Here is a 20,448-nt window from a genome sequence, read left to right on the forward strand (position 1 = left end):
AGAAACAGTCAGACCCCTGTGCTCAGGGCTAGCCAGCCTAGCCTACATGGTGAGTTCTAGGTTATAGAGAGACCCTGCCTCAAAAAGAAATTAAAAATGGAAGGATATAGGGTGTACTTGTCCTCTGACTTCCCCCTGAACACACATGGGCTTGAACACACACACACACACACACATGCATGCATGCACACAGTCACACACATACATGTATATGAGCATGCACACACATATACACACACACATGTATACACACATGTGCACATGCATGTACACACACATGAACATACATATATATGCACACACACAGGCATGCACATGCACACATGCAAGCATATATACATGCACATGTGTACACATGCATATATACACATGTATGCACACATATATGTACACACATACATACATGTACATAATCTCTTCTGGTTAGTGTATCTCTTCCATAGATGTACAGATGCCATCATCACTACCCTGAGCCACAGAACAAGCTGGTTCAGGGAGAGACCAGAACCATCCTAGGCAAAGCAGAGATAAGGTAAGACTGACCCACGGCCGGTGTGTCTGAGGGAACGCTTTAGATAGGCGGCTGCCTGGTGACTGTGTAACGAACAGCACTGCACCAAGCTCCATCAGTCCTTGCTAATACAGGGTGGGAACTGGGTTCAAGATGCTCTGAGAGCTGGGGTTAACCTGGAGCTGCCCCAACTCTCCATGGACACTTATTACAGATTCTTGTACTTGTATCTTTTCCTTATGTTCCCCCTTTTCCATTTTTTTTTATTTTTTATCTTTTTTATTTATTTATTTTCCCTCTTCCATTTTTATATGAGAACATTACCAATTACGGCTCATTTTCTCTCTCCAAGTCTCTCCTTCCCTCTCTCTTTCTGTCTCTTCCTCTCTCTCTTTCTCTTTCTCTCATTCCTTCTCTGTTTCCTTCCTCATCTCCTTCCCCCAAGAATGTTAGAGGTGAAAAAGACCCAGGTTTGCAGTCTAATCTATCACATCAGCATCCCCCCTTCGCCCCCGACAGCATTCTCCTCCCTGGATCTTAGTTGACTCTGGGCCACACCCAGTTTCCCCTGCCATCCAGGGTACCCACATCCCAGTGGCTGGCACTGGCTAGTGATGAGGTATGACGGAGTCTACCTCTGGTAAAATTCCACGATAGAGATGGGAATGGCTTCCCATAGACGAAACTGGTAAATACTGGTCCACAAAACACCTTCTTATTTTTATTTTTTTTCTTTTGAGACAGGATTTCATGGAGTCCAGGATGGCCTCAAACTCAATATCTAACTGAAATTGACTTAGAACTTCAGATTCCTCTGCCTGCATTTCCAGATTGCTGGGATTGCAGGGATGAGCCATCACACTGGGCTTATGTGGCACTGAGGAGTAAACCCAGGGCTTTAATCAAGCCCCTGTGAAAGCCCTCTGTCACCTGAGCTGCATTCTAAGCCTCTGTCCTTGCTTCTTAAAGCAGGTCTGGTTCCCTGGCCAGGGCAAGCTCTGGGCTCAGTGTGAAGCGAACTCCCACTGAGCTTTGCTGGGCTTGCCCCTTCTCCTTTCTTTCTCTTCCTTTACACCTTAACCCTGACCCCCTGATCTTCAGTTTCTTTTTCATTTTTGGATAAATGCATACAGGTATACAGTGTGTTACATAACAACCACCTGATGGCCCTCTCTCAACTCCTCTCAGGACGCCCTGACAACCTAATTTCATGTCCTCCTCTCCTGTTAGAGCTTCTATAACTCGCTGAGTTCAATGAACGCTGCCCACACACAGGTTTGGGGTCACCCCCTGGAGCAGCCTCCCTCCCATCCTGCAAGGAACAGGGAGAACTTAATTCCAACCGCAACTTGGCCCCGACGTCTGACGTCCGGCTCAGAACTGTTCTGCTCTGTTCGCTGTATAGGGGGATGTGCTGGTGTCTCTAGGACTCATCCTCAGCAATGTAATGCTTATTGCCTGCCTGCCTGCTGTCCTCCTCTGTGCTTGCTTGCCCAAGCCCCTGCCCTGTGATCCCTTCCCTAACACAACAAGAAAACTTCCTCGCTCAAAAAAACTGAATGTCCCCCCCACCCCAGTAGCCATCAACGGCCAGTAGCTCCTAACCACCTCACCCCTCTTGAAACCCCACGCTGGAGTCCCACCAAAAGTCCACTCTTTGGACCTCTGATTCTTCAGCTATCAAGCGCACGTAACTCACCACACTGTGGAAGATTATTCCGAGGCTGGGTAAATGTGTCGTGTCTGGGAAGGCTTTGAACACAGATACCCAAAGACTGAGAGAATTAATTGTTATTATGATGTTGGGCAGAATCCACAACTGAGGAAATGACAGAGAACAGAAATTTTATTGAAAGGGTTCAATGTGCTTGTTAATGTCCTGTGGTTGTCCTGGTCATCCTGGCCCAATAGAAGGTAGTACATTCATTCCCTTTGCTAAGGAAGACCCCTTCCAGCTCCCAAGTGCAGGGCTGCCCTCTAGTGGTCACTGTGCAAATGTCAATTGAGAAAAAAACCAATTTTTAAAACTCATGTGGATGGTTTGCATGTTCCTGTGTCCCTGTTCATGTGTGTGGATGCAGCTGCACACATGGCATGGCATGCATGTAGTGGTCACAGGACAACCCCATGTGTTAGACCATGCCTTCTACCTTGTTTGAGACTGGGCCTCTTCGTGGCCATTGTAAATGCCAGGCTAGCTGACTCACAAGCTTCCAGGGATTGCAACCCCACCCCATGTCCCTGTGGGAGCTCTGGGATTACAGATGTGCACCACCATGTCTCACTTTACATGGAGTCTGGGGATCTGAATGAACTTAGGCCCTCACACTTGCTCAGCAAGCACCGTACCTACTGAGCCAGCCCAGAGAATAAAATCTTGCAGCCAGATGGCAAACTTGTCAAGACTGCTCTACCTGGATGTCATTCTCAGGTGCCCACAGGTGCTTTCCGGGGATAAGTTACACACCTGGTGGTCACTCTTTGACCCCTCAAGCGTGCTTGTTTACATACGCACACACTTCTGAGTGTTGGCAGGACTCTCGGTGTCAAACATAGGAACCGGAGCAGGTAGGTGTATGTGCCCTGAGGGCAGAACCACTGGGGTTTGTGAGTGTGAGAGGTCCATTTGTCTTAAGGAGTGTGCTTAGGTAACGTTGCCCGCAGGCTGATCCTGATCCAGTCTTCAGGGTGAGTGGAGGTTGGAGATCCAGGGAGAGTTGCTAGTTCAAGTCTGGAGGTGGTATGGTCTGTCAGCCTTGTTTCTGCTTCTCTGGTGAGTGTGGGTGAGACCTAGCCACATTATGGGGAGTTGTTGGTGTAAGTCAAAGTCTACAAATTTAAACAAAAATCTTTTTTTTTAAACTCTGTGTATGTATGTGTGTATGTGTTTGTGCATATATGTTTGCATGTCAGTGTGTATGTCTGTGTATGAGTGTCCATGTGTGATCTGTGTATATGTGTTTGTATCTTGTGTCTGTGCATGTATCTGTGTCTTTGTGTGCATATGTGTGCATGTGTGTGCGTACGTGTGTGTGTGTGCACATGCGTGTGTGTGTGTGTGTGTGTGTGTGTGTGTGTGCTTGCGCATGTCTGTGCATGTGTGTGCCTTGTTAATATAGGTGCCCTTGGGGCCAGAGACATCAGATCCCCTGAAGCTGGAGTTACAGGTGGTTGTGAACTGCCTGGTGTGGATGCTGGGAATCAAAGCCAAGGCCTCTGAAGGAGTAGGGGGCATAATTCTAACTACTGAGCTGTCTCTCCAGCCCTCTGGATATTAACCTCATCTTGAAAATGCCTAGACAAAAAATATCTAGATTGATCTAACCAAATACTCAACGTTTGCCAAATAGATACGCAAAATTAACCTATTTTCTTCTGAAAATACAGTTTGGGATGTGTCTGTCATTCCTCTGCAAACATCATCACCCCTTCAGGAAAGAAGCCTGGGGAAGCTCTTCATGCTCCGTCACACTTGCCTCTCATGGCCCTGTCTTGTTCTGCCTGTGAGCCGCTCTGTGCCTAGGCTATGTCATGGCCTGAGGCGGCAGCACCTCGGTGTGGATGTCTGCTTCATAAAGAGCCACATAAATTATGTAGCATTCATTTATGAGCACAGCAGACATCTGAACAAGCTAGGAATCTATTTGCTCAATATGAATGTTAAAGTAACGGGTAAGTTTAGTTTCAGAATACACTTTTTATCATATTTTTAAAAATAAAACCTAATTGTAGTGCTTCAAGTTGATGCCCTTCTTTATCCCCAAGTGGTCTTCTGTGTACACAGCAGGCCACATCTGTGTGTCCGCCCTAGGGTCCACTTCCTCTCCGGGCAAGCGGGGAAAGGCAGCCGGAAGAGGAGGGCAAGCTGCTGCCCGCCTGTGGCCTCCCGGGAAGAGGAGATGGAACACTGACAGATCTGTGAGACTCTGCAGCTCTGCACATGAACAACAGACCTCATGTCTGATTGTCCTGCACACATATGCACACCTCTTTTCCTGTTTTACTTTTGAGACTTGGCACCAGTAGAACTCTTACTGACAAAAGAGACCTCAGGAACTTTTGGACACTTTCCAAAATCTATTGAATCAGGTAGATTTTGGAGTGGAAAAAAGGCAAGAACATAAAAGAAATAATGATTCGCTTGATTTTTTTTTTCTTCACTGAAAGTAAGCAACTGTTGGACAAGTTGCTGGCTCCCTCTGGGAATTCCTCCTGGGCTGGACATGTCTGCTGCAGCCTTATCTTGTGAGCTCTCGGGACAACAATTTGCATTTTACTTTAGGCTAAAGTGTGGGTGTTTGATATAAAATCTTTCTTTCCCTCTTCTGTTTGGCAGAAGGAGTAGCTGTTCATTCTTCTTTAGCTAATGGGTGGCCATCTGTTTCCAGCTCGATCCTGAACCTTTCATTAGCAGAGGAGAAAGAACAAGGCTTGGGTGAGCTGCTCGTGCACGTGGGGAAACTTCAGGTTTGTGTGAACCTCAAACTAGAATCCCCCCATTTGTGTGTACACACATGTACACACGTGTATGCTCCTGTGTATGTGAAGGTCAGAGAGCAACACTGGGTGTCTTCTCTGTCGTTCCCTGTCTCTCCTTGTGCTCACCTGGTGCTGGGTCTGGCTTTATTCCCCACCCACAGGACAGTCTCTTTTGCAAATGAATCCAATCCTTAGGAGATGTTGGCAGATCTTGACCTCCTGTTTCTGTATCCTGAGGTTCCAAGTCTGTGTGTTCTTGACTGTGTCTGTCAGCATATCACGAAGGCCCATTTGACCATTTCTGCTCCCGCTGACGTGTTCCTGGTCCAGCTTTGGCCAGGAATTGTCTCTGTCTTCCTCCTCTGTCTTAGTTTGAGTTCTATTGCTGTGAAGAGATACTGCGACCCAGCAGCTCTTATAAAGAAAACATTTAATTGGGGCTGGCTTACAGTTTCCAAAGTGCTGGAGGAACAGAGAACTCTACATCTTGATCTACGGGCAGCATGGTGAGACTGTGTGCCATACTGGGTGTAGCTTGAGCATAGGAGACCTCAAAGCCCTCCCCCATAGTGACACACTTCCTCTAACAAGGCCACACCTACTTCAACAAGGCCATACCTCCTGATAGTGCCACTCCCTATTGGCCAAGCAGTCAAACACATGAGTCTGTGCAGGCCATTCCTGTTCAAACGACCTCATCCTCCAAGTCACCACTTTTTCTTTGATTATTATTGCATTGATATGAGAATCCGAAGCCACCACTTCTGTGGTCAGTGTATCTAGTGTTGTAGATGGCACCCAACACCCTCTCCTGGACTCGGTCAGTACCTCCCATGTTTGCACACAGATGCACACACACTGATTAAAACAAAAAAATATATTTCTTTAAGAACACTTTTCTCTGTTTTTATCTTTGTCACCCTGGTCTTGATGACCTATGTCTCTCCACAGAAGGACTTAGGCAGTGGCTCTTCTATGATCCAGTATCTCTCTTCGGACCCAGCTTCCTCTTCATTCATTCTGTTGGGAGCTCTCTCTTGACACACGGTTCTCAGGGTCTTACTGTCTGCCACCACCCAGTGAAGGCAGTTGCTACCTTCTTCTCATTACTTCTGAACACTGCACTCCAGCGGGGCATGAATGTTCTTTAAGATCAACTACCAGCCTCTCCTCCCTCCACCCCCCCAGCTTAATTCCCCTTACACACACTGTACATCCCACTACGTGTCCGGACTTTTGCAAGAGGTGACTTCTTCATCTACAGTGTCTTTCCACACATGTTGGCAGCACTAGTACATCCTTCCAAAGCCAGTGTGGACACCCCTACTTCTGTGTGCTGTACTCCACCCTGACCCACACCCGCTCCTGCTGCCTGACACCTTACACACCTATCTGTAGCACCTCTGCCCTTCTGTCTGCAGGGTTGGGGGGCGGTTTGCTTTATGTCCCCAGTACCTGGCAGGAAAGTATTAGATGCTAAATGGGCGAGCAAAGGGTCCAACAATAAAGGAACCAATTTTGTCTTTCTCTTTTGATCCCATGTGAAATGAGCAAGCTACCAGAACCATAGTGGTTTGAGTGAACTGAAAATGCACATTTTGATAAGGAAAACTTCGTAAATTCAACTTAAAGAACACATCCATTAACACCTTCCGAGGCAGAGGGTGTGGCGTGCACATTGCCCCAGCGACTTTAAAAATTGCTGCTTTGTGGTTTTGTATTTGAACCAGCGAATTTAACACCAATTTATGCTTATATTATTACCCCATGTTCAGCAGCAACTACTTAAATTACTCGTTGGAATTTATCCTAAAACCAGTCTGTGCCTCACTGTTTACAGTCATGCACCACATAACATCTCAGTGGGTAGCAGGCCACACATACAGCCCATAGGTTACAATGGAGCCAAGAAATCTCCACAGCCTGGTGACATCACAGTCCTCACAAGGAGACTTCCATTAGGAAGTCCTGAGGCGTCCCTCAGCTCAGACCCTGTGGGCGCCTGGAGCTAGTCACAGAGGTAGTAGAGACAGCCACAAACAGTTTCTAGTGAGTCAAAGCACGTGAGGTGTAAAGCAGATGGGCCTGCTTTGAGGCCCCAGTGGTTTTCCTGACTTGTAATTCTGGTATTTGTGTGGTGCTGGAGGTTGGTCTCATGGCGGACTCTCCAGAACTACACTGCCGGCACATCATGTGCCCATGTGAGCACGCTGCACATGACAAAGGGACCCCAGCCCAGCCAGGCCCAGGGCCCCTCAACATCCAAATGCACAATGGCCCTGTGGGCCCACCCTCTAGAGTGCTGTGGAAAGTGTCTGAGCCCTCTCTTCTCTACTGCTGATGGTTTTGAGGGTGTTGTGCTTTGCTGGACACCTCTCACCTACAGGTGACCTCTGTTTGCTGTTATAAAAAAAAAAAAAAAAAAAAAAAAAAAAAAAAAAAAAAACATGAAGGAGGAGGGTTTGACCTCCCTGTGCTCTGGGAAAAGAGATTTAAATCGATGTAATACTGCAGGGTGCTTAATGGGTTTTTAAAAGATTTATTTATGTTTATGAGCGGGGTTTTTTTTTTGTTTTTTTTTTTTTTTGCCTACATTGACGTAGGCACAACACAGAAAGGCCACTAGAGGGCGTCGAATTCCCCAGAACTGGAGTCACAGATTGCTATGAACCACCATGTGGGTGCCGGTAATTAAAGCTGGGTCCTCTGCAAAAGCAGCCAGTGCTCTTAACCACCGAGTCTTCTCTCCAGCCCCCACCCCTGTAAGATATTTTTTAAGGGTTCTATAGGGACTGGGGATATGGCTCAGCGTAAAATGCTTGCTGTGTAAGGACAAGGCCCTGATCCCCAGCACACACTTCAGACATATGGTAACCCATGCTTGTCACCTCAGGGCTGGAGGCGGAGACACGAGGATCCTAGGACTGACTTGCCATGTAGTGCAGCCAAGCTGTGAACTCCAGGTCCTGAATGAGGTGCCGTGGAGAGCAATGAAGCATGACACCCAGTGTTGACTTCTGGTTTCCACAGGTGCACACACATGTATAATCCCATACACACATGTAAGTTAAATAACAAACCAACCACTGTGCAGGTTTCTCTACAGCTCCCTCCATGAACTTAGATTTCGGGAAGGTGTCTGCCGTGAACAGGGCCGCTCACCTTCATGTTGAGGATGGACAGCACAGGACTGCCACCAAGCAGCCACTCCTAGTGCAGTCTGCCTTCTCCTCACCTCACCGCTGACAGCCCCCTCCACAGGCACCTCCCTCCCACAGATGAATCAGATGTGACTCTGATTAGTTGGGAGTTCACATTCAGTGACAGCGCATGACACAGCAGATGTCAGGAGTGCACCGGAGCGACGCTTTGAGGTGGGCATCGGTGCCCTCCTCTGTGGGGGAGAGAACGGAGCTCTACATGTCTCTCATTGTTTACTGTCATCTGCAGAGTGATGGACAGCTCTGTTCCTCCTGGGAGAGGGAAGGTTTTGTTGCTGCTGCTGCTGCTCAAGGTCGGAGCTACGACAATAATCCCACAACCGGGGACAGTCCTCTAGGACAAAAACATCTACTTCTTTCTATAGCTGCCTAGTGATGCAGGTTTAGACCAGCTCTGGGGTGTGTGTGTGTTTGTGTGTGTATGTGTGTGTATATGTGTGTGTATGTGTAGGTGTGTTTGTGTGTGTATATGTGTGTATGTGTGTGTGTGTAGGTGTGTGTGTAGGTGTATATGTGTGTGTTTGTGTGTGTATATGTGTGTATGTGTATATGTGTATGTATGTGTGTGTATATGTGTGTGTGTGTGTGTGTGTGTGTGTGTGTGTGTGTAGGTGTGTGTGTAGGTGTATATGTGTATGTATGTGTGTGTATGTGTGTGTGTGTGTGTGTGTGTAGGTGTGTGTGTAGGTGTCTCAGGCTAAGCCAGGCTTCACATTCTGGCTTGTGCTTCTCTCTTATAAGTCAAAAGAAAAGGAATAAATGTGACCTGGATGCACACAGGAGGACCAGGCAAAAGGGAGAGTCTGCAGATGGGTATTCTAGAGCCATCCTCAGCCACCTTCCCCTTCATAACTACAGTGCCCGCAGTCTTGGCTTTATCAGTGCATAGCCAAGCCGACTACACAACGTGGTTGAGCCTCCCTTCCACGCTCCCTCTGACAGCGGCTGATACGGTGCAGGCTCCAGCCCACTCTGCCTTCTAGCACTCCATCACATCCTTCTGTGCCAGCCCCAGCTTCTTAGCTGGCTGCCTACTCCAATTCTAAGGATCTAAACGGCATCTTCCTTGAGAAGATGTCTCTGTGCAGTGCCCGCTGTGTGCTCAGGATCCTTTCTTGTAGAATGATCAGCCTTCTCCCTTCGTTACTGAAAAAAATGCTAATGGGATATAATGTTTAATGGGAGGAAGGGAAACTATCTCAAATTTACATATCTGATAAGGAACTTGTGTCCAGAGTACATCAAGAGACCTTAAAAGATAATAAACAAGAAAAGACAAATACTCTCCTTAGAACAGATGAGGTTGTACACATGGCTGGTGAGCCCATGAAAATATGTTCAGGATCCTTCATCGATTAGAGAAGTCGATTGTCTTCATTAGTCAGTAGAGATGGGCAAATCAAAATCTTAGCACAAGACACTGTCAGGAGCCATAATGGGACAAGCTAATAATTAGCAGGTGATCATCCTGAAATGGCTTGCCTTGGATTATTATATAATCTGTGACAAGTGAGCCCTCATTCAGCAAGGCTGTGAGCGATTTATTTTAGGAAAGATTCCTGCTATTAATATGCTTTTCCTATTATTATTATTATTATTATTATTATTATTATTTAAACATATGTAACAATTACTAAGGCAATAACACACCCCCTTTGGAGCAGATCTCTGCAGATCCACGAAGATGTACTGTCTTGTAGTGATGCTGTATAGACAAATAGATGACTTCTTAAGTCTTAATGATGATCCTATAAGAATTCCTAAAATTATGTCAATGATTATTAAGCTCTTTTATAATGGGACTGCTATTAGGTCCTTCTCTGATAGTAAAGACTGCAATGAGAACTCTGCTAGTCTCCCGAGTGTCATCAGTTAATTGCCCTTAGATAGTAACCAGACTTTCTCCTGCTCAGAGCACATTCCAAGAGGTTGTAAAACAATTAACCAAAGGTCACTAAAAGGGAACTCACAATTTATGCTAGGACAGAAGATAAAATATTGCCTGGGTTTATCTCTACAAAACTTCGCTAATTTCTTAGTTATAGTTTTAAACCTTCAGTGAACCTGTTGAGCTAGACAGGTGATGGATGTTTAGCCAGATAATTACTCCTAATGGATATGCATGTGAACATTCTCTGTTGTAAACTTCTATTTCAATTTATGGTTTGATTTTTGGTGTGAACTTGTGATGAACTTTGTAACATATGACCATGTACTCTGCAAGATGCATAAGCGCTGAAGACAAAGACAAAGAGCTGTGGTAGTCGTAGTAGTCGGAGTTTGTCATTGGTCCCTTCCCTTCCTTTTTCCCTGCTTAGAATCTTTTCACTTAGAATTTTTCCTTTATTAGAATTTTTTCCTTTTCCCCACTCAGGACCTTTCCACTTTTCCCCTTAGGTAGCTTTCATAGGATACTTTTTACACTTAGTAATAAACTCTATAATGTCTCTAAGTGTTTTCTCTTCTGCGACCTCAGACCTCAGACTAGCAGGAAGTTTAGAGCCCAACAGTTCCTGCTGAGATAGTACAAAGGCTATTTGCCTGATCCTCTGCTGTTAGGCTATAGGTGTTAATCACCTAAGCCTGTAGTCTTTTACCCTCAGAAGAAGTTTTTAGGACTTTTTAGAAATTATCACCAGCATTCCAGAACAGGTCAGAGAGCCAGAAAACCCTGAGACCTTCAGACTTTAAAGCCATCACCAGAGTCCTACTCTGTGCCCCTGCCACTACCCTCTTTGGGCTGGGAGGCTCCCGGCAAGACATCTCATATCCTCTAAGATCATAGCCATTAAGAAACAGGGACAGTCATAGTAAGGGTGAGGAGACACTTGAGTCTTCCCAGCAGACCTTGGGACAGGTGGCGACACTGAGAAGCACAAATCTGGTACTTTTCCAAGCACAGTCACCAACCATGTGGATCAATGGCTCAATTCCTATCACTGAGATCTATGTCCATAGAAGACTTAAATATAAATGTTCATGAGGGGGTTAACCAGATAATAGACATAATTCGAGGCCAGTCAGCTGCTGAGGGATAAATCAAACATGGCACATGCAGACATTGGGTGTTGTTTGGTGGCAAAAGGCTCGGGGAACATTGTAGACGAGGGACCAGGAAGAATGTAAGGGAGGGAGGGATGGAGAGCCGTGGACTTCTAGCCTCCGAACATGACATGGCATCTCAGTTACATACATGAACTCACACCTGCCGTGGTAACCCACACCAGACCTCCACACGACCCAGAGAGTTAAAAATTCCAGCAGGGAGCAGGGAGAATTCTCTACACAGCCTGTCCCTAACTAAGGAGCTAATGGCAGCTGATGGTTGTTGTTAAGGGCGGACTGGCCATCATAGGTTGCTTATCCATGCCCCGGTGCATGGTCCCCCAGCCATGCACATATGGGCAGTGCTAATTGGACTTAGTGAACTATAAAAAAAGAGAGCCATGAAGTTGGTCGGCAGATACACCACTGGGAGAACTGGAAGGAGGGAGCAGGGACTGGATATGAAGGAGATACATTGTATACACATATGACATTTTCACAAATAAAGATAAACACATAAGCCCCTCTCTGTCGTCTCTACCCTGGGAGCTGCTGCTCTCTTGCCTTGGCCCCTCACCCCTGAAAATGTATGCCTGCTCCAAGTTCCTCTCACCCACTCCCTGATCAGGAGCACCTCTCAGCTTCTGAGTCGTCTGCAGTGGAAGCGACCACAGACGCCAACAGATGAGGGTCTCAGCTGCTTGGCCATCGTCACACTGCCTCTGACCTCAGTTATCCCTAGCCACGGCTTCCAAACCAGTGCCATTTCAAGGGACAGCCACACAACCTTCAAGTTCATTGGGGCTGGGGCTGCTACAGTTAGGGTGTCTGGCTCTGGGCAGGGACTGGGACTGTTTTGGAGAGTCTCACCATTGGCTATGCCGGGAACCGTTCTCTGAAACAACAGCTCTTCTCCTATGCGATTCTGGGCTTTGCCCTCTCAGAGGCTATGGGGCTCATCTGCCTAATGGAGGCCTTCCTCATCCTCTTCGCCACGTGAAGCAGCGTCTCCACTTCCACCTCCCATAGTTCTTTCATATCTCATCTGCCCTGTATGTTCCTTTTCCTGTACCTCCCCCAAGAAGTCTGGGGAAAGTGCTTGGCTCAGGATTAGACAGAGAGAAGACAAATAAATACTGTATTAATAAGATATAAACATACATACATGCATACATACGTACATATGATAACTAATAAGTGTGATCTAAAAATAAAGCTTAACACCAAAGAGAACTTAACACAGTTATGTAGTATGTGTTTTGGTCAGTGAAGGCCACAGGTACATGATTGGTACCTGTGATTATAACCATGATGGGTTATAGTGACCCCCCAAAATTCCACTTGCCTGGTTATCTCATGGCTCTGCTGACGCTAAGACACAGCATGTGATGCAGATGCAGGATTGAGGAATTGTAGTAGTTAAATATAACTTCTCTCCCTGTGGGGCTACTGTCAGTGCCTGCCATGCCACTCAGGATGTTTGGGGCCACTCCTCACGGTTCCTCCAGTCCCTTTCGCTGACTTCCCAAGGGTGCACAAGCTGTCAGACTTCACGTTCCTGTGACTGTTAGCTGTCTGCCTGTCAGTGTGACCAGGGGCTCTTTGGTGGAAGATGATGGTCTTTCATCCAGATACGAGTCATAAGCATCTCAGATCCCTGTCTGAGGTTCCATATTGACTCCTGTTGATTTGAAAGCTTTTCAGACCTCTGGCTGCTTGGGTCTCTAGGGATGTGAAATGGTACCATCAGATTCCCAGCAGGGCTGTTGTGAGGACTAATGTTTTAACAGGAGCAATCTTCTCCCTTCTAAGAAGGCATTAATAAAGTAAAAGGTTTTATTCTGCAAGGCTACTTAATTTTAGTGGTAATTTATGCCTCCATGTAGTATCTGAGGCAGAATTGCTTGGGTTTTCATGACACCCAAGGATTCACAAAATCAACCCACCGTTCAGAGTTTCTCTGTGGATATAGGTGAAGGATTGGTCTCTCTGGAGACAGACGAGATGGATCAGTGGGAAAAGGACCTGCCCGTAAGAATGAGAGCATGAGTTCAGGTTTCCAGAGGCAACATTAAACTCCAATGTGGTAATGGGTGTCTGTAATCCCAGAGCCAAGGAGCTGGAGGCAGGAGGATACCCAGAGCTCACCGACCAGCCAGTTTAGCCAATCAGTGAGCTCCAGGCCCAGTAAGAGAACCTGTCTCAAAAGATACAGTGTTGAGAAACAATGGAGTAAGACACCAGTGTGTTTTAAAGAACATTTTTTAAATTTAATTTTCAAAAAATTTATGTAATGTATTTTGATCATATGTACCCCAACCATTCCTGTTAACTCCTCCCAGGTCCACACCAGCATCCCTAACCCTACCTCCAATTTCATATCCTCTTTTAAAAATTTTAATAACCCACCAACTCCAACTGTGCTGCATGCACAACTACCGGGTGTGGAGCCAACCACTGAGGTGTGGTTGGCCTATCAGGGCCACACCCTTAGAGAAAACTGCCTCTCCCTTCCATAGAAGTAGTCAGTTGCCCATAGCTCTTCCATTGGGAGTAGGAGGTCATGAGTCCCACTTCATGCTGGAATGTCACCTGCCTTGATCTTGTGTGGCCACCACAGCTGTTGTTGGTGAGGGTGACCGCCCATCATGTCCAGAAGACACTGTCTCTGGTCCTCCCCAATCTCTGGTTCTTAAAACCTTTCTTCCACCTCTTATATGATTCTCCCTGAGCCTTGTGGAGAGAGGTCACTCGGGAGAGAGGTCACTCAGGAGAGAGGTCACTCAGTATTGAGCTTTGGTCTCCACACATACACAAGCACACGCATGCACACACACACATACACAAGCACATGCATGCACACACACACACACACACTCTGGTCTTCACATGAACATTCAACATACACATAAGCAAATGCACAGGCATGCACACACAGGCACACTTTGGTCTCCACATGCACATTCAACACACACACATGTACATATACAGTTTCTCTGGTTTTATTGTTCTTTTTAAAAAAGATTTATTGATTGATTTTCTGTATGAGTACACTGTTGCTGTCTTCAGACACACCAAAAGAGGGCATTGGATTCTATTACAGATGGTTGTGAGCCACCATGTGGTAGCTGGGAATTGAACTCAGGACCTCTGGAAGAGCAGTCGGTGCTCTTAACCACTGAGCCATCTCTCCAGCCCCTATTGTTTTTCTATCGGACAATTTTACAAGGGCCGAGCACATGCAGGGGACAGGACCAGGTGCTCTGGGCTGACAGCCCCACCCTGTCATTTCTCTCTGCCTCACCTTCTCCCCCTCTTTCTGGTTTACAGTGAGATGAAGCAGAGGCTAGCCGAGGAGAACAGCAAGTGCAGTATCCTCTCGAAGCACCAGAAGTTCGTGGAGCGCTGCTGCATGCGGTGCTGCTCGCCCTTCACCTTCCTGGTCAACGCCAGGCACCTCTGTGGGGAATGCAAGTTCAGCGTCTGCAAGAGCTGCTGCTCCTACCAGAAGCATGAGAAGCTATGGGTTTGCTGCGTCTGCCAGCAAGCCAGGTGAGTGGACACATACTTGCAGGCCTGGACTGTTGGCACCGCCATTTCCTCTGGTATTGATGGACAGGTGTGCCCAGAGCGCTAAAGTCAGCAAAGGATGACAGAGGATAAGAGGAACTATGGGAAAACACAAAGGAGCTGTCAGGATAAAAGATACAGCTTCTCCCATGCTCCGCCCACTCCTTTCATTCTTCCATAAGTGTCCTGGATTCATAGAAACTGCACTGTATTGTAAAAACATGAGTGAACTGGGTGGGCTCCTAATAACCCAGATGCATAAGGACGTAAAGGGACACACGACTATTTGCCTCCACATGCGTTGCCGACGAGCAGTTCCTAATCAACTTCCACACTGACTGTGGGGACACTGAGCATGAGCTAGCTCTCAGGAGGGTTTGAGGAAAACCTCAGAGAGGGGGTGGATGCTGTTGCCGTGTGAATAGAACAACACACCTGCAGTTCATAGTCTCCCTGTGGCATACTGAGTAGGAACTGGCGAGTTTGACAGACAGACGGTGTCTGTTTTAAGTCTCTGCTGATTTCAGCGTCTTCGAGGTTCACTGTCATTCCCGGTGGCTCCATAGCTCTGTGTGACGGTGACCAAAGCAGCCTGGCTGTGCATGAACCACACTCGGTGGCTCCATAGCTCTGTGTGACGGTGACCAAAACAGCCTGGCTGTGCATGAGCCACACTCAGAAAGCCAGCCTTCCTACCTTGCCTTCCTTCTTCATCCCTCCTCTCCCTGCTCTGTCATGCTTTTTTTTTTTTTTTTAACTCATTAATAAGCCAAGTCCGAGCATTTTCCCTGTTTGTGTGGATAGCGGCTGAGTGGGTGAGCATGGTTTCTGAGGAAGCAGGCTCTGCATAGCAAAGACCCGGACAGCCCTGTGATGCCAGCTTCTGTGGAAAAGTGGCTTGCCCATCATTCGGTATCCAGGATTGGGTGCCCCACCCAGGTCCTAAGCATTGCATAGCTCAGGCTGTCCCATTTCCACATGAAAGTTTGGTAGACACGGAGAGGCCTGGGACAAAGGGAGGGCCCATCGTAACTGACTGTTGTGAGCATGGCCAGCTATACCAGAAACATAGACAAACATGTTTGTGTCTTTCCACAATGTCAGGATGTGTTAAATAACAAATTCGGAGAGCATGGAAGTTTCAACAACAGCGATTTATCAAATATCTCTGCTTTGCTTAATACCTCCAGCTGAGGGAAACACGGGTTCTTATTCCGAACTTAATTACCCATATCAGCTCTCAGATCATACATTGCACATACCACACTGCAAATCTATCACCTACCTATCATTTGTCTATCAACTGTCTACCTATGTCTGTTTATCTATCTAAATACCTTCTATCATGTATATATTTAACTTACAGAATGGCTGCAAAGGGTTAAAGAGTCAAGAAGCGTCAAAAAGACCTGGGGAACTGTTAGGAATATAAGAGAGTCTGGGGACCAAGTGTTGCAGCCTGAGCTACCCCAAGTTGGGTGTCAAAAATGTTGAGAGCTGCTCTAGCCCATGTTTGGGGACCAAAATGTCACGGACCACTTTGTCAGTGTTGGGACCCGCACTGCCAAAAGCCTTGGGGACTAACTTGTTAGCCTGTACTGCCCCAAGCTGCTCCAGTCTGCGGGTTAGGGTTCAGTAAGAGAGAGAGTGAGGACGGACTTTAGGAATGGAGACCAGACAGAGTGTGATTCAATCCCGTTTATTCTTCAGTCTCTCCTCCAAGTCCCAAGTCTTGAGTTCCTAGTCCCTGATTCCTAGTCCCTAGTGCCTCCAAGTTCCAAGTTACTTCTTCCAAGTGCTAAGTGCCTAATGTCTAATTCCAAGTTCTTCCTCCAAGTGCCAAGTGCCTAATACCTAATAATCTTCTTCCCAGTTCTCTAGTCCAAGTGTCTTCTTCCTCAATGCCTAATTCCTACTCCAAGTTGTACTCCTGAGTGCCTAATAATCTGTTGCCTAATAATCTGTTGCTTTCTTCTGTCTGCCTCTTGCCTTTTATATGTCTCACTTCTAATCCATGCCTTTAGCTCATGCCTTTAAGTCATGCCCTTAGGTCTTGTCTCTAAATCTGATCTCTAAGTCACGCCCTTAAGTCACACACCTTTAAGTCTCACATGCCCAAGGGAAGATCCTGGGTATCTAAAGCAAGATGTTATCAGAGTGTGCTCAGCTGTTGTAGGCTGATGTAATCAAGACTCTTGTCAGGGTATATGGCTCAAGATGGTTGCAAGGATGATAGCCGCCTTCTGTCAGCTCCCCACAACCAAGCATACAGCAGTCTATGAGACAAATGAGGTAAAGCAAAAGACAGGACCAGAGCAGATGAATGAACAGACAGACAGACAGATGCATAGCAGGTCCAGACAGGTAAGCAGGACAGGCAGATAGCAGCTGGGGTAAATTGCAACCACAGAGGAACAGAATGACCTGAAGCCTGGGACTGTGGAAAGTTCTCCATCTGTGGTCCTTGATGCACACACTAAGTGATTAGGTGACAAGCAGCAGGGGCGTCAGTCAGTGTCTTATTGAGTGTTCATCGCTGTAGGGTCCAGGTGAGGGAGTTTGACCCTTTCCTTAGATGTGTTCACTGAGTTCTTGGGCCTGGTTGTCCTGATATAACTATATCACTTCCTGTGCACCCGTGGTACACTTCCAAGTCCCTCACCAGTCAGTGTTGGATGGTGTTACCTGGCAGATAGTGCCATGCATGTGCCCATGCAGGAGTGTGACTACCCTCTGCTTCACACACCATAGAAGCGGCTTGTAAAATGGAGTCTCTTGGAGCACACCACAGGCTTCCAACCACTGCTCTGCACAAGACAAGAGTAACCTAGGGCAGAGAACAGCCTGGTCTCAACAGTTAGGTATGGGATGTGTGGTGGTTTGAGTATGCTTGACCCGTGGGAAGTAGAATTCTTAGGAGGTGTGACCTTGTTGGAGGAGGAAGTGTGTAGCTGTGTAGGTCAGCTTTGAGGTCTCTATGATCAAGCTCCACCCAGTGTGGAAGGAGAGTCCCCTCCTGGCTGCCTTCAGATCAAGATATAGAAGTCTCGGCTCCTCCAGTACCATGTCTGCCTGCACACGGCCCTGTTTCCCGTCATGATGATAATGGACCGAACCTCTGAAACTGTAACCCAGCCCTAACTAAATGCCTTTATTAAGAGTTCCCTTGGTCATGGTGTCTCTCCACAGCAATAAAAACCCTAAGACAGGATGATAGGTGGGGCTGGCCCAATCTTCTGCTTCTTAGTGAGCATTAGGCCAGACACTGAGAAAGTGCACATCAGGATGGAGGGTTGTCACAGCAGTTAGGAGTACTGGCTGCTCTTCTAGAGGACCTGGCTTCAGTTCCCAGTGGAGGGCGCTCAGCATGGTAAATAGTACTCTGCACACACTGGAATGAGGCTCTACCCTGAGGCTGGTGCTCTTCAGTGGGGGTGATGCTCCACCCTGAGGTTGGTGCTCTTCAGTGGGGGTGGTGCTCCACCCTGAGGTTGGTGCTCTTCAGTGGGAGTGGTGCTCCACCCTGAGGTTGGTGCTTTGCAATGGGGATGGTGCTCCACTCTGAGGTTGGTGCTCTGCAATAGGGGTGATGCTCCACCCTGAGGTTGGTGCTCTGCAGTGGAGATGGTGCTCCACTCTGAGGTTGGTGCTCTGCAGTGAGGATGGTGTTCCACCCTAAGGTTGGTGCTCCACAGTAGGAATGATACTCCACCCTTAAGTTGGTGCTCTTCTGCACTGGGGATAGTGCTCCACCCAGAAGTTAGTGCTCTGCACTGTTGATGGTTCTCCACCCAGAGGTTGATGCTGTGCACTGGGGATGGTCCTTCATCCTGAGGTTGGTGGTCTGTGCTGGTGATGATGCCCAAACCTGAAGTTGGTGCTCTGCAATGGGGATGGTGTTCCACCCTAAGGTTAGTGTTCTGATGTGGGGGTGATGCTCCACCCTGAGGTTGGTGCTCTGCACTGGGGATGGTGCTCCACCCTGGGGTTTGTGTTCTACACTGGTGATGGCCCTTCATCCTGAAGTTGATTTCTGCATTGAGAATGGTCCTCCACCCTGAGGTTGGTGCTCTACACTGGAGATGGTTCTCCACACACACTGACTGTGGCACACTGTTCTGGAGATGCATACTAATGAGAAGCCCAGTGTTATCCTCAGTTGAAAACACCTCCAGAGGAAAGAGCATGGACTTGGTGGCCCCTGAGATTCTTTCCTATATGTTGGGTCTATGAGCTTTGCATAACATAGGCTTGGGTGAGAAGCCTGAATTAACTGCTCATATGTCTTGTGATTCTAGGGTCTATCTTTTAGAGTCTGGAGAAAACAATAGTAAGTCAGAATCTATAGCAGAAAAAAGAGAACTATAAACCCCTGCAGGGACTTAGCTGCAATTACTTGGTACTGTTACTCTGTTATTTTGTTCTAAGGTTTTTAAGTGGTTATTTCCCTAATAAAATATTAGGCTGGTGTGATTGCCTCTAAGCAGGAAATAATTTTCTCCATTTGTCATCTTCATTTACCACTGAAAAGATTATATATATATATGTGTGTGTGTGTGTGTGTGTGTGTGTGTATGTATATATGTATACATGTATACATACACACACCCAAACACATATACATACCTCCATTTGTCATCTTCATTTACCACTGTAAAAATAACATATGTATACACACACACACACACACACACACACTATCAGTTTATTTTCCAGCACTGGCCTGGGGCAGGTAAGAAACCACCTAGTCGGGGTCACAGATGGAGAGGAGACACTTGGTAAGTCAGGGTCTCGGATGGGAAGACTTGGGGCCCAGAGACTAGGATATTAACACTCAAGTCATCATTGAGTAACTTCAGTCATGCGTTGTTTTCCATTTCAGCATCCCCAGGGAGCTGAACAGTATGTGCAGGAGACAATGGCTTTGCTACAAAGAGCTGGGGGAGTTATTTGTACTGTACCACATTGTGCATTACATCTTTCTGCTCCCATAAAATAAGTGGAGTCACCCAGCTAAATGAGTACCATACGATGAGCTTGACATGGCAATATGCATGCCTGAAATCCCAGCACTTAGCTGGAGACACAGAAGATGGAGATGAGAAGTTCAGAAGTTCAAGACCAGGGGCTGGGAGCTGGCGCAGCCATTGAAGTGCTCACCATGCAAGTCTCAAGGCCCGAGTTTGGATCCCCTGCACCGATACATGCCTGGTGGGGCACATCTATAGTGTAGATGTAACCTCAGCACTATGGATTGGCGGAGCCAGGAGAACCTGTGGGGTTTGCTGACTAACCAGTCTAGCCAAGTTAGAGAGCTCCAGTTTGCTAAGAGATCCTGGCTCAGTCAATCAATCAATCAATCAATCAATCAGTCATCAAAGTGAAGAGTGATAGGGGAAGGCACACATTGTCAGCTTCTGGACTCTACATGCATGCACACATGTGTGCATGGATGCACCCACACATACACATGCACAAATGCAGACATGTACACCCATGTACACACAGTCATCCTTGGCCACATAGTAAAGTCCAGACCAGACTGGACTAGACTCCATCAGACCCTCTATTACAGCCCCTCACTCACCCAGATGATGAACTAAACCGTCACAAGCCTGTGGA

General features: G+C 47.1%; 1 protein-coding gene and 1 pseudogene across 7 annotated transcripts in view; both read left to right on the plus strand.

Moving 5' to 3' along the window:
* Positions 1 to 20,448, plus strand: part of Myrip (myosin VIIA and Rab interacting protein) — a 177,135-nt gene that overhangs the window by 77,703 nt on the left and 78,984 nt on the right. For 6 of the 7 annotated variants that reach the window (XM_076917359.1, XM_034483845.2, XM_076917361.1 and 3 more), the window contains one exon: positions 14,587 to 14,808. In XM_076917359.1, the coding sequence (XP_076773474.1) occupies positions 14,587 to 14,808 (222 nt within the window). Of the gene's footprint in view, positions 1 to 4,899; positions 4,979 to 14,586; positions 14,809 to 20,448 lie in introns of all 7 variants that reach the window. The other variant, XM_076917364.1, reaches the window with a different exon arrangement.
* LOC117693610 (ATP synthase F(0) complex subunit C2, mitochondrial pseudogene) lies at positions 11,814 to 12,256 on the plus strand (annotated as a pseudogene).

Source organism: Arvicanthis niloticus, chromosome 21, assembly GCF_011762505.2.
Source record: "Arvicanthis niloticus isolate mArvNil1 chromosome 21, mArvNil1.pat.X, whole genome shotgun sequence".
NCBI classification, from domain to species: domain Eukaryota; kingdom Metazoa; phylum Chordata; class Mammalia; order Rodentia; family Muridae; genus Arvicanthis; species Arvicanthis niloticus.